The following is a 15,211-nucleotide window of genomic DNA, read 5'->3' as shown; positions in this document are numbered from 1 at the left end:
ACAACGTGTAACTCGTTAAACCTTCTTAATGTGATTTTGAGTCTTTAATCTAGATTTGAAATGGTATGTGGTGTAACATTATGATGCATTTCCCTACATTCAGAAGTGGAAATAAGTATTCAGCTTCAAAAAACGTATTTCTAATGCAGCTATAACATGAAATTGTGTAAGTAAATACTGTAAGTATGTGTGGAAGAATGAGCCAAAATCCCATCTGAACACAGAGAGAGTTTAGTTTCTTCATAAAAGAAGCATCTTGAAGCTAGCATTGAAAACAAAGAGTCCACCACAAAGTATTAAACAGAATTGAGATAGTGTGTTTAATACTTTACTCACATACTTATTACTCATTCCACTTTATTGCATACAACTTTCTGTATGCAATAAAATTTTATGATTTTTTTTTTTATCTGTATATTTTTAGTTTATATCAATGTCTGGTGGAAATTTCATGTGAATAGCAGCATTGAAAATCTGTTTGATGAAAAAAACTGTTCAACATTTATTTCGCCCACTGTAGCTATTTTTGCCTAAAAATGACTACACTTGAATTAATGTTGAATACCTCAAACGTCACAGCTCTATAAACCCTGCCAGTCATCGCAGCCAAACACTCATTTCTATTGTTAAAAAAAAAATGCAATGCTGCAGGTGTCTAAAGAACAAGGTTAATCATGCAGTCTTTGCTCCCGAAACCTGTGAATTTGGATAAAGATTAGCAGAACTAGCATTGGCAGAAACTGTGTAGAACAATAAAAAAAAAGACTAATCAGTTTAAGATGTGCAGGAGCACACAAGTTCATTTTGTTACACCTTGATGATTGTTATGTGGATTTAATAACTGAATTTGCTGTGCATATGATTTAAGTGCGAATGAAACACATTATCTTTAAGCCCTTACATGTCATGCAATTTTTGATGGGCGTAACTCGTCATTGCCTCACAACTTTCTGGAACTTTTCGTTCTTCAGTCCCCAAAACAGATTGGGGAAAACAAGAAGTTTTGTCCCATTTCTGTCGCTCATTCATTAGTCTGTACTGCAAAAGCAGGTCTAATTCTCCAAACAGAACATTGCAACATGCTGTAGTGGGAAAGCTGCCAACTCGCTTCATGTGCTGCCAAATGTACGTGCGTCATAATTGTACATCTCGGATGAATAGCAGTGACAGGTGGATCTGCAGTTAACGCTATCATTATTTGTTAATTTTAGCATTGAGGTAGCTGGTGGGCGTTAAAAAAAAAAATCCTACTGTTTGTATTCAGTTGTCGTAACAGTTGCAGCCTGCTTTATGACATGAGGTGCCTAAGAGCTGAAGGCTACTGCTGATGACTCAACAATGATTAGCAAGTTCAGTGTGGAGCACAGGTGTGATCAGGGTTGCCATTTTGTTTCTTTTGGATGGCCAGAGCTGAAACTTAATGGTGGGTTATGGGCCAAAAACAAACAGTAATTGTATTTTTAAGATGCAATATGGTAATAGCATCCCCAGTTGTCTTAACTGAAAAGTCTTTTGCCCATGCTCCAATTTTTCCCACTTAAGCTGACTTCCTGTGCTAAGACTCATTCAACCCACCAGGCTCAGATTATGGAAACAATAAAAATAAATAGTGATCTAACTAAATAAAATTTGTCTTCACCATTCGTTTTGTAATTTTTTTGCAAGAAATATTTGGCGGGCCAAATCTAACTTTATGGCGGGCCAACTTTGGGCAACCCTGGGCACAATAAAAGTGGCAAATACACTCAAAAAACAAGCACATAACTAAAATATGTGTTAAATGCTGTTGTACCTTTTTTTTCTACTAATTGATTTATTTATCTCTTTACTTTTATTATTTATGAGAGAGTGTGCAAACTACTGCAAACAGTAAAGAATATTTTTAAAGTTAAGTAAACTTAAAGCAAGTGGGATTTCAGACTTTTTAACTCTTTTGACGCCACATGGAATTTAAGAGCAATTTTACAGTAGTACAGTCGCAAAAAAAGAAGGCATTCAGAAATGTATTACTTTTTTTAAGTTAATCATTATTTTAAGCTTTTGCAATGCAATGTCAGAAAAAATATTCCTCCAGTGTCTTATTGTTAAGACTTTTGGAAGATTGATTTCAATGTCACTTAAGGCCTTATTTTTAGAATAATGAATTAAATGCCTTTTTAACTTTTTACTTTTGAGGGATCCGAATGAGGCCTGTAAACGCTGTTTTATTTTCATCATCATATGAACCTTAATTTTCTGAGCATATAGTGCTTGTACTAACTGTTACATTACTATTTCATGATTACATGAAGTGATCATGACATCTTTGGAAACGTCTTTCTCTGCTTGTCCTCCACTGCGGAAATATGTAATGACAAATGTGCTGCCGGCTATTGCCACCTTTCATAAAAATAAAATTATATTTAATTGATTTTTATTGTCATACTGCATGATTGATTTCCCTACAAATCCTCAGTGGTTACTAGATGTCTTCTAATAATGTTTAGAAGGTATTTAGGAGTGTTTAGTCACATGTGCGAGGGCAAAAAGATTAGAACAATAGGCGGGAACATCCTGCAAAGGCAGACAGATTTGAACAATAGGCACATCCTTGAGCAATGCAATGAATATGTGTAATCATCTGCGCATTACAAGTAGGTAATAAGAAAACATTTTGAAGGCCTCATCCTTGGCTTTCAATTTTTCTAGCCTTATTGGTTTTAAAGATTTTCTTGGTTTTGTATGAAGTCAGTATGATCACTCAGGGCTGCCTTGAGGTAAGTGCCTTGACATTTAAGCTTCATAATTCAAACATATTTTAAAGGCCCTTCATACCCCACACAGATGTTTTCCCTTTTTCTGGCTCAGCCTAAAGCTGTGCTAAAATCTTTGAGGTTACCAGAGGTTGTTTAAAAATGATAAAGCGACAAAGAGACATTTACTTGTCCGTGCAAAATAATTAAGGCTGGGCACAGGTGGCTGTGAAGCTAACTGCTAATTTGCTAGCCGGCCAAGCTAGTGTTTGTCAGTCACAGCCGCTCAGACAGCTCTTTTTTTTCTCTACTGTGCCGTTTTCTTCCTCTTGGCCTTTTGTTTATCATGGCACACCATTTTGTATGAAAAAAGATATTTGAGAGGGGGAAAAAAGCTCCAGCTAGCCAACTGTCAGCTGCCAAACAGACAGTTATATAACAGGACAATAATTTACAATTTATGATTATTTATAATTCAAACTGTTTTTGCCCCATTCATCCCTGTCAAAAAGCAGCTGCATAGCACTTTTTATTCTGAAAAAGGAGGTTAGATAATGAGCTACGTCAAGGCCAGGGAAATGCAACGGGCAAAGCTAAAACTCGTGATTGCAAACAGTGGAATTATAATCATTGCCAAAAGAAATTTCCCCATAGACTTGCATAGCAAAGACCCATCTGTAAATCAATGGTGCATTTTTATAAGCATCACAACCCCCACAAAACTCAGAATTAGAATTAGATCCATTAAGTCTGATTTGAAAAATCTAGAGGAAACGCACGACTGAACCATTTTATCCCAATTCAAGTTAACGGAGCAACAAACTGGATGTACGGCCAAAGTCTCCAGTGCAACTGCTCTATGGGTCACACAGTGCGGAGGCAGAGCCGATTATCCAGGTAATTTTAAAAGCATAAGATGAACTGTTTGGGTCAATGCACCACCAAGTATCTTTTATGGGAACAAGCAGGCCCCTGCCTCCAAATTTATGTGCAAACCTATTTATTAATCCATGGCTACGATAGTTCCGCTGTTTTGGACTCTCCAACTTTCCTTTCCCTCAAGGGTCAGCACAGTAAAAACAGCTTGCTATTGGCTGACGGTGCAAATTCATATGTCAGCATTCATCAAAGTTTGACTTGATGTGGAAGATTTGTGCAGATTCATTTCCATTTTTTGAACAAATCCTCTAATCTTGGCAATTATATTTGGATGCATTGATTTTGTTGGGTTTTTACATCTTAGTGTGTCCAGTAAGAGACGTCCTGCTCTAACAGGTGCAACAAAAATAACAAGGGAGTCGGAAAATCATTACACAAACATGTAGACAGTCCTGAGAAAAAGTCTCATTAGCCAGTAAAGTGGACACACCTGTGGGTGGCTCAACTAACATTATGTAAGACGTTTCATTTACTAAATTGGAGCAGCTCACAAAAACTGCTTGAAACCAGAGGTGTGGACTTTAGTCAAGACTTGGATGAGAGTCACAACTTGATGACTTCAGACTTGACTTGACAAAATCAAAAAAAGACTTTCAACTCGACTTGGACTTAAGCACCAATGATTCGAGACTTGACTCTGACTAGAGCTTTCTTTACTCGAAAATCCTACCTAATACCTGACCCTAAACCCCAAAAAATTTGCCACAAATCAATTAGAATCCATTCATTTACCGAATCGTGTGTGGACTGTGAGAGGGGCGTCACAAAGACAACTAAAGTCACCTTAAATTGATGACTTTGGTGTCACATGTTCAAAACCACAGTATCTTCTATAAACTTTCTCTTTCTGAGAATTTGAAGTTGGACAAACTCCATACTCTGAAACACAAGGAGCTCTACTCTGCTCTTTACTTTGAAGTCTACACAGTCAGCAGAGCAAGAAACATTTTACTTCTGTTTGGCAACCACAGAATGGGTTACTGTCAATCATGTAGCAAGCACAGGTAATGAAAATAGCCAGGGCCATGAGGTATCTAGAGAGAAAAAAAAAACCTGAATAGAAAGGAAAAAGCTGTGGTGACAAGGTGTTTTTCTGCTCCTTGGAATTGAACATTTTCAAACTTGGATCAAACATTTTGTTTCTCATACAAAGAAAACATGAGTCATCTGGAGCTCAAAACCAGCATACAAAATGCCGCACTGAAAACAAAAGGCAACTTTGCTGTGTGATCTAGCTTTGCATTTCCTCACCACACACTGTAAGACACCTTTAAAAATGCTTTACAGTACAGTCTTAGAAAGGAATGTATCATTGAATGGAGGTCACATTTACCAAAACACAGAAAAATGTTTTCTAGTACCAAAACCTGCACATAAAATATGCAGCTTAGTGTGTTTTTACAGGGTGTCTATCGGTATACAACATTAAAGTTGAATGGTCTTTGAAACTCTTTCAAGGCCATTTCTTTAACTTGAAAGGCAACATATATAGAAGTGTTGTTGATTGATTCGGGTTCAGCTCTTGACATTTAAGTGCAAAGTATTAAATTACTACATATTGTGTATAAATATATATCATGACTGCCATCTAAAGGTTGAAACCTGGCTATTGCAATTAAATTTTACTATTGGCTGATCCTGGTAGCAGGAACTTGCTTTTATCACCAAGAGCTGCCCTCTCACCAACCGACTTCTTTGAGTGTATGCAGGGGGCAGGGAGGTGCTGGGGATCAAGAGGCGGCACGATTGGGTGACTGGGCGTGCCATAACCCCATTCCAGCCATGCACATTCATTAGACTTTTTTACACTCTAGGAGGAGCACTCAAGCCAAACAATGGGGGTTGTATTTACTCTACCGACTGATTTTTGTACAAAAATATTATTTTTCTTTGCAGGTATATCAAGTATAAATGTATATATGTAGCCCCTGCAGAGGTAGGTTTTATGCAGTAATATGGTTATTAAGTGAGTTAGATATTCTACATTTTGCCTACAGGTAAGTGCAAGTATAAAGTAAAAAGAGTAGAACAAGACAAATAGTAGCTTCAGGGACTGAAATCTAGAAAGAAACAGCCATATTGTGTTTTTGGGTGGAGTTTTTTTTCTGTTTTTTTTTTGTCATTTTTAACTTTTAACATTATTTCAGCTTGGATTAAATTAGTGAATCAAAGCATTAGCGAAACATTCTCATGAATCAAAGCAATTTTTATCCATTGGCCTTGAAGTTGCTATGACAGTTAGAAAACAAATACAATGATGCCAGGCAATTATGTTGCTGCACCAACCCATGAGTATGACCTTTGAATGAGTTATGTGGGGAGTTCACCTCTTACTCAATATTACGGTATATTAATTCTCCTGTAGTACATAGGTGCGTGTAATTAGTGTGCAGCTACATGAACACTGCAGACAGGCATCAAGTCAAACATGTTTGTCTTGATGCCTGTTTTAAAGCATCCGCTATGATATGTAGGGAAAGTCACTTTACTAGAACCATGTGGGCGGAGCTAAGTTAAGAAATATGGTATTTAACAGCAAGGAAAAGCTGAAGGAGGCACAGTAAAAATGGCTCTGTTCCAGTTTCCGCGTGGCTTAACAGTGATGATCATTCTCTTATTCAGAGGTAAGAAAGACAGTTTAATTTCTCTTTTTCTATATTCATTACTTGGTAAATGTCAACAGTGGCTGAGACTGTAGGTCTTTAAATACTTTTTAATAAGATTTTTCTATCTGGTTACTATTAAAAGGCCCATTTGGCATTCCCTGATATTCATCCATGTTCCTCAAATGTCTTTTATTTATCAAAACGTTTTTCTGCAGTTTGCTTTATGAGCAGAAAGAGAGTCCTCCTGACTAGGTCAAAATACCAGGAATTGTGTAACTGATTTTTAATTTTGTCCTTCAAATTACAGAGATATTTCAATAAAAAAATGCAAGATGACCAATTTTATGTTGTAATAAAAATATAATAATAAAAAAAACAATTTATATAGTGCATTTTATGGACAGATGCAGTGAAAAGTGATTAAAAAGACCAATAAATGATTAAAAAGAAGAAGAAATGGAAATAATAGCTACAGCAAAGAGTGGGAGAAAAACAAACAAAAATGCCCACAGAACAACAAAACTTGAAAAATTATACTAGTAAAATGAACCCAAACTAAAAGCCAATTAAAAAGTTTTTCATTTCTTTAATCAAGGCCTTAAAGTGTCAGTAGAGTGTGGATAGTTGTGCTTCATTTTGAAAACCATTCCTGTGTTTTCCATTTCTCCATTTTAAACAATAATTAATCTAAGAGAGTACTTGTGCAAGTTATTCTTTGGAAATGTTTGTCATGCAAGTGTAACATCATCAGAGTGCAAAGCCAAATCATTCTGAATCAGATTTTGTCCATCAGTGTTCAACAATCTCTTGACAATTCAGGCGGATTAACCCAGACATTAAAAGTTTAGCTAGTTAACACTGGAGCTAATTTTTTACAGGTGTATTTGCACTTTTTTCTCTTTTTGATATTTTGACCTTATTGTCTAATTGTATAACTGCACAAAGTATCCTCTTGTGCAGCTGTACAACATGTTCCCTGTAAGGTGCATTGATGAATTTTTTTATGCATTTGCCAAGAAAAATGAGCATGGAGTTATTTGTCAAGGCATGCCGAATTAAAGTTACGGTAGTGTCGGAAGTCAAGTATGATTAAGAATGATGATTTTGTTGCACCATTTTAGTATTAGGAACCTAGACTTTAGAACAGTTTAAAAAAATAACTATGATGAGTTTATAATGATTGTATTTCCAAAAACTAGATCCCCAGATTTTTTGCAAAACATTTCAAAAGTGGTGTTTTTCTGCCTACAATTAAGTATGCCACAGTTAAACTTTCACATATCCTGTCTGGTACGTACTCAAAAATGCACGTCATCATCTGCTTCACCCTGAAGGGGTTTACTTAACATACTTCTTTCTGTGTTGTAAATTTCAGGTTGCCAATCACAGAAGGTGGCAGGTAAGCAACCAATAGCAGCATTACAAGTTTTGTTTCCTCCTCTCAGCTCTACAGAGAACATATACTCCATGTTTAACTCTCTTCTCCTTTGTCAGTTTGTGGCCAGGCCGTAAAGAACACCAGAGTTGTTGGGGGTCAAAATGCGTCTCCAGGAAGTTGGCCCTGGCTAGTCAGCTTAAATGTTAGCGGCCATCTCTCCTGTGCAGGGTCGCTAATTCACAATCAGTGGGTGATGACAGCTGCTCACTGCCTAACAAGGTGAGGGATCACTGTTGCAAGTTTTTTTTTTTTTTTTTAAATTCTATGTTTTTGGTTTGTTAACTTTTAAGAGACAAGCAATACACATAAGTCTAGACACATTTTAAATCACTTCTATTATATTTATCATGGACTGCACACTCCAATTAATATCTACTTTATGTAAATATTGAAGTTACTTTAACGTGGTATCGACAATGAAAAAGTTTCACCAGGACTAAGATTCCAAGATCAATTTAATTACTGATTAATTTTAAATAATATCTAAACTAAATAAAATCAACTAATGAGGTCAATTTGAATAATTCAAATTAGTTTTTTTATATTGGAATTGACTCTGCTGTTGCGCTGCATTCAAGGAAGTACAGATTTAGAGTGGGGACACAATGATGCACAGACATGCGAAGGAACAAAATGAAGTTTTGTTGTTTCTTTGTGTCACTTACTGCCACGCATACACTCTAACTAAACACAGTGATTTCTCAGTGCTCAATTGAACTGCCACACTGGAAGCTATCCTGTGAAAAACTAACTATTTACTTCTTTTTCTTCAAGAGATGACCTCAGAACAGCAGAAGTTGTTCTGGGCCGCAACAGCCTGTGGGGTCCAAACTTGAATGAGGTGTCACGGCGACTTGACAAAATCGAATGCCATCCGTCTTATGACTTCCTGACCAACGAGAACGACATATGTCTTCTGAAGCTGTCGGCCCCTGTGAATTTTACAGAGTACATACAACCGGTGTGCTTAGCCTCGGCAAACAGCACTTTCCACACCGGGGTTAGCAGCTGGATCGCTGGTTTTGGTGCTACTGATCCTGGTAAGCTGACAGACTGCCCACTTTCATTACATAATGATGCATACACATATGAATTGTCTTTTTTGCACACCAATTTGAAACGTAACTTTTGAAATATCTCCAATTAGATTCATCCACCCTGTCCGACATCCTGCAAGAGGTGAATGTCCCAATAGTGGGGAACAATGAGTGCAGATGCACCTTTCCCTACCTCACAGACAACATGATCTGCGCCGGGTTCAGAGCTGGAGGGAGGGATGCATGTCAGGTGACCACCACTTTCTATGGATTTGTTATGTTACGCTTTGATGACTTTAAGAGGAAAAAAGTATTTTACAGAGAGCTGCAGAACATTGTCCTGGAAATATGTACTTGGTCTTCCAGTTTCGGCAGGGCAGATAACGTACCTCTCTACTAGCTAGTCTTTATCTACCTGAAATCTATATGTGTTTCTATATCAGCTGCCCCTGAGTCTTTTGATTATTGCTAGTTTCACACTAGCTTTATCTTATTATGTAAGTAACAGCGTAACATAGTTTTCATGATTTGTCCTAGCTCTATTTCTCGCTGATTCTTTGTTGCAGACGTTGGGTATTTTTCTCCATTTCTGAACACTAAATGTTACTCTGTGTCAAGATGACATTGGCATGAGACATTTGGAAGAAATTTAATTTTGGTTTAGTATTTGCACTTAGAAAAAAACAAATTATCAACATCATCTGTTGTCAGTGTTCTGCGCCAACCTGACATTGACATTAGACATTGCCGTGACATTGAATTTTGGTCACCCGGTGTCACACATCAGCCAAAAACATCCTAAATTCAAACAAAATTAATGTCTAATGACACTGGTGGCCAGCTGGGAACATAATTAAATTTAATAATGTTCTAGATATGTATTTCCTAGGAGGTCAGACTTGAGCAGTTACCAAACAGTACTGCATGATTGTGGACGGTTCTGAGACTAAATGACATCCTATCCCAACAACTATCAATTTCCTTCCACAGGGAGACTCTGGGGCGCCACTGGTAACCAAAAAGGGTTTTACATGGGTCCAGAGTGGAGTTGTAAGTTTTGGTGATGGCTGCGCCAGACCTTTATCTCCTGGAGTTTACACTCGTGTGTCAGAGTACCAGGGCTGGATCAGCGGCATCACTGGCAGCGACGAACCCGGCTTTGTCACCTACACGTCCTCAGGATTTGACAATGACTTATACTTTGACTGTTCAACACTATACGCTACGACCACCAGATACCCCACTTACACACCACTCACTAACAAAACAACGCGCACTACCACAGCTACTACTTCACTGCCATATTCCTTTAACACCACTTGCAAGGACTGTAATGATAAGGGAGGTGACAGTGTATTTGACAGTGGTGAGAACATAATTCACTTCTCCCACTTCACTCACTTCGCCTCACTCTGTCTTCTGCTTATTTCGCTCTTTGTGCTGATTGGTGACGTATAACGTGAAAATGTCGATCTATAATGAAATGGTAACAACAAAACAAACCTTTTTGAATGACTTATATTTACTTATACAGTAAATGTAAGTTGCATTATGTTATCACAAATTATGTTTTAACACTATGCAGTGTCTCATCTCTCTGGTGGAAAGTTTTAAGCCTTATTAACCTGGGTGTGGTCAGAAATGTGACCTGTTACACCTGTAACCACACCCACCTGTGATGTCACAATGTCCATCACTGCAGCAGGTTGAGAAGTAAAACCACTTGCAGATCAACATGAAAAATATTTTGAAGATTCGATGTTGAATTATCAATCATTATTTTCTGTATGCTATCAAAAAGTTATCAATTTTAAAAACATGGTGGTTGGATTTATGTAAAGTCTTGTAAATTTGTATGTCTTGAAAACCATTTTTTCAGACAATTTTCGACATGTTTCACAAAAAAAAAAAAAAAAAACACAAAATAACACAAAACAGTCAAGGGACCCATGTTTAAATATATAAAATAAAGTTTTGTGTGCTTTAAATGAGAACTATATTATTGCCTTATAGTTCTATGCCTCCTTAAACCAGTCAAGTTGAAGTTACAGTGTATATCCACGTCTGCCCAGACTCATGCGGCCACGACTGTTGGCAGTGGTTTAAATATAGATGATGCTGCAAAGACGCTACGTACTATAAACATGGATGCTTCACACACATCTTCAACCCAGCACGCAGAAAATCTGTACAATCAGCACAGTTTCAAGGTGGACACCCAAGATAAGTGTCACCGATTCAGTATCTGGCCAAGTGTCACTCGTTATGTTTCTGAGTTATGATGCTGAATTGTGGCGAGAAAAGTTTATCACACATTTGTGTGAAGATTTTGTCATATTTAGTAAATGAATTCCTGAATTATGGCCAAAAACATGTTTTGTAGGGTCACAGCAACATTTGACCACCAAAATTTAATCAGTTCATTGTTGAGTCTAAGCGGACGTTTGGGCCAAATTTGAAGAATTTCGTCAAGATTTTCTTGAGGTATCAGGTTACAAGGATGGGACCAATGGACAGACAGAAAACCTGAAAACATTATGCCTTCAGCTAAAGCTGTGGCTTGCCTGGAGGCATAAAAATAAAAAAGGAACACACTTGGACCCTTGATAAGTCACATCTTGCCAAAACGTGTGCAGCACTACACCGAACATTTGGCCAGACCTCTGTATAAAAACCTCAATGTCTTTTGTACAAGGTGAAAATCCGCTCATAAGCTGGCTGTCTGAACCTGAAACACTGGGAGTTCTGGTTTGTTTTACCGCTCTGTCATTTCCCATGGAGCTCCTCAGAGAGGATTACTCATGGTCTCACACACACAGCAACACACACACAGTCCTGTTAACCTGGCAGGGAAGTGCAACTCTTCTCCCCTGGCCTGCAGGATCAATCGGGTGAAAAATTACATGCACTGATTCCAAGTGTGTTTGAGCACTCATTAGCTGCGTGTTTATGTGTGTATGTGCATATGGCTTGTGTGTATTTGTGCACCGCTTTGTCCTTAATTGCCCTTCAAGGTCCACAAACCTCCTCTAAAATGAAACCTAATTGGGCCAAATGTATATTATTTTTCATTTCCTTTCACTGTTTTTAGTGTTTTCAAATATTCACACATGAACGCGACCACTATCCCCAGCAGGACGCGGCGGATCATTTGTGACAAACCTGCACTCCAATATGTTCTGGGTGGCTGATCGGAAAAACTAACTAGCAAGCAGCCTGAAGCAACGGTCTCATTGCTATTCTGCGGCTGTGATGGCATATTATTATTTTAGTCTCAGCGGCCTGAATTGTGTGTTTGTGGTCGGTTTTCACACACAACACAAAGATGACAAAAAACAAATCTGACTCAAGGGTGAGGAACACCCTCCTGAAAATAAAGAATAGAAGTACTTTGTTTCAGTGTGTCACTCCCTTTTGCCTCTTTTTTGTGAGCAATATTATTCATTTTCATGATACTGAAACTTGTTATTTTTTACCAGCCTTTTTCTATCAGTCTAAAAGCTTAGAAGAGAAACACTACTGAAAAAGTGTCCCTGTTATTGTGTCCATTGTCATTACTTTTGAGAGCCCTTTTTAACACCGCCTCACATGATAAGTCTCATTGTGTCTTTTTTGTCATGTGTACTTTACATGGCATTATTTTGACCCTCTTTGGCTGATTAAAGAAAAAGATAAGGTGCAAAGACAAGATAATTAGTCCAAGAAAAAATATGTACCTGCAATATGTCTTCTTTGTTGAAGGTTTTCTTTTCATCACATTGGTGCAAAGATCAGAGCCATGAGCAGAAAAGAAGAAGAAAAACGGCGACCCTGTTAGACAGTCAGACAAGAAAAGCTAATTAACAGCGAGAACGCTGCAGCACTTAAGCAGGATTTAACAAAAAACACATTGAAATGTGGCTATTATTACTGAGCCAGTAAACAGCAGATATAATTTGATCAAATGAAAGAAGGATCTATAATAGGGATTGACAGTCTGACACTGCCATGTATGAGTTTTATACCTTTTCTGTACAGATGTTTTTTTCTAAGTTGCACATCAGATTTTTATGAAATAATTAATGTCACATAAAGACACACTATCCATGCTACATTCACAACGTTGGAAAATACGTGCACAGTTAACCTGTGGACCATACATTTTCTGTTTTATATCCTTCAAGGCAGAATGACAGGAGCGATGGCATGTGAAAAATGAACCTTTAATGGAAGACGATCATAAAAGAGAAGGAATCTTGTCTGGAAGCCAGAGTAGCGGTGTTTAGTACATGGCATGGCAGAAAATCATTGAAGCAGTGAATGCCGTAAATTCAGAGGCATGTACTTTTTTTTTTTTTGTAAAGTAGTCCCACTACAAAAATGAAGCAGATCAGTGAAGACAAAGACGTTAACACCAGCAAACAATGGGCCAAAGCCATTGCTAAAACACTAGTTAACACTGGCCTTAAACAGGGCTATAAAGACAGTAAATATTGAATAAAACAGAGCTAAACACCAGACAATACTGGACAAAAACAAAGGCTAAACAACCAGCAAATAATGGACAAAACACTAGTGAATATTAATATATACCAGTCAATATTTGACAAAACCAAGACTAAAACTGGTAGACACTGGCCCAAAACAGAGCTCAACTGACATAAAATATAATGGTAAATATGGCCACACACAAGCCAATGCTGGACAAAAAATTGGCTAAAACACAGGTGAATTCTAGCGCAAACATGGGCTTAGTCATAAGTAATTAATGGGCTAAAACTGGACAAAAACATTCCTAAATATTGATCCAAAAACAGAGATTAAACACCATAAAATACTGGGGCAAACAGTAGAACACTGGACTAAAACAGTGCTGAATTAATATTAACCCAATGCAGGGCTACAACACCAGTAAATCTTGAACCAAACCAGAGCTAATACATCAGTGAATATGGGACCAAACTGGGGCTAAAACAACAGTGAATTGTGGACCAAACCGGTGCTAAAATGCACGATAATGTTGGACCAAACCAGGCCACAACATCAGTTAATATTGCACAAAACCAGAACTAAAATACACGTCAGTACTGGATGAAACCAAGGCCAAAACATCAGAGCATACTGGACCAGATCATATCTAAAATATTAGTGAACACTGAAGCAAACCAGTGCTAAAACATCAGTGAATTTTGGTCCAAAACATGGCTTAAGCACCACTAAATACTGGCCCAAATCAGGGTTAAAAACACTTAAACAATAGACCAAAACACGGTGAATATTAAACCAAAGCAGGGCTACAACACCAGTGAATGCTGGACCAAATCATGGTTAAAATATAACTTAATATTTGATCAAACCAGGGCTAAAACATTGGTGAATATTAGATAAAACCAGGGCTAAAACATTAGTGAAAATTGAATCAAAGGCTCAGAGAAAGAGACACCAATGACACCTGACTTTTCAATCACAGCATTATAAACAGCAGCACACTGCAGAGCCTGTTGCAGCTCCATCTCACTGCTGACTCACTCACTGTTTATATGTAATGACTCATGGTGAAGTTAAGATGCTGCCATTGTTAGTGAGCTCTCCTCCACATCACTGTTATACAACCTAATGTGAAAAGACTATTTGTCAATCTTTGTGGCTTTTCATCCTTAAATCTCTACAGTAGCTGTTGTATTTGGTTCTGTTGTGATTTCTGTTTAAAACTTTATTTGTGAAGCAACTTTTATGCTGAGATGCAAACCAAAGTGCTTAAATGTTAGGCAAAGACCTAGAACAAAACAAACCACAGCAATGAATGAAATATTTTAGAACAAAAACCTTAAGAGCATTAAACCTGCAGTGACTAATTTTTAGCCACCTGAGGGCAGCTGAAACTGGTGAAAAATCTGTAAGCTCAAGTTGATGTGGTAAACTTTTAGCAAACTGTTGCTTATTTATGCCTAAAGAAGTTTTTAAGTAACATTAGCATTAATTTAAGGTCTTTTTCATGACAACCTGATTTATGTAAGTCCAATATTCACTCTTCTCTTGCTCTGTTTTTGGCCTCTACAAACTCACGGAGCAAACACCTGGCTTTTAAGCAACTTAATGCTCTACTAAGTTCATCAGTTAAACACCATTTTCCTCTGTCTGCTGTAATGGTGGTTTTACAGCTTTTTTTGCCTGCTGTGCCTGAAAATTACGCTATTAGGGCAGTGAGAGTAAACTAACACAGTAAAGCTGTGGACCAGACAGCAAAACAATAAGCAGAAACTCAATATAAAGCTCCATACAGTCGAGGGGAGCTGCCGATTCTTTGTAGGTTTGTCACTCTGAACAACTGATACACTGGTATTACAAAAAACATTGTCTATGGCCACTTTAAGATTTTCTTTGAAAGGGATAGGAACAAAAACACAATATTATAAAAGCACAAATTAGGAGAACAATTATTCCAAATTAAAAGCTACAAAAAAAGGTTTTCCATAGTAT

At 37.5% G+C, this 15,211-nt stretch overlaps 1 protein-coding gene across 1 annotated transcript; it reads left to right on the top strand.

The window, feature by feature from the left end:
• The first annotated feature begins 7,837 nt into the window (after nucleotides 1–7,837).
• LOC121962529 (serine protease 27-like) lies at nucleotides 7,838–10,214 on the top strand. The gene is made up of 4 exons (XM_042512794.1): nucleotides 7,838–7,934; nucleotides 8,490–8,755; nucleotides 8,863–9,002; nucleotides 9,743–10,214. Exons 1-4 carry the CDS (start codon nucleotides 7,909–7,911, stop codon nucleotides 10,208–10,210), a joined length of 900 nt encoding a protein of 299 aa, XP_042368728.1. The 5' UTR covers nucleotides 7,838–7,908; the 3' UTR covers nucleotides 10,211–10,214.
• The last annotated feature ends 4,997 nt before the right edge of the window (nucleotides 10,215–15,211 follow it).

Source organism: Plectropomus leopardus, chromosome 23 (assembly GCF_008729295.1).
Source record: "Plectropomus leopardus isolate mb chromosome 23, YSFRI_Pleo_2.0, whole genome shotgun sequence".
NCBI classification, from domain to species: Eukaryota; Metazoa; Chordata; class Actinopteri; order Perciformes; family Serranidae; genus Plectropomus; species Plectropomus leopardus.
The sequence above is the reverse complement of the archived record's forward strand: the minus strand, read 5'-3'. Positions and strand labels throughout refer to the sequence as shown.

Coding starts and splice junctions, on each gene's coding strand:
- LOC121962529 (XM_042512794.1), top strand. CDS start 7,909: ATGACAGCTGCTCACTGCCTAACAAG. Junction 8,756..8,862: donor TTTTGGTGCTACTGATCCTG/GTAAGCTGACAG, acceptor ATCTCCAATTAG/ATTCATCCACCCTGTCCGAC. Junction 9,003..9,742: donor GAGGGAGGGATGCATGTCAG/GTGACCACCACT, acceptor TTCCTTCCACAG/GGAGACTCTGGGGCGCCACT.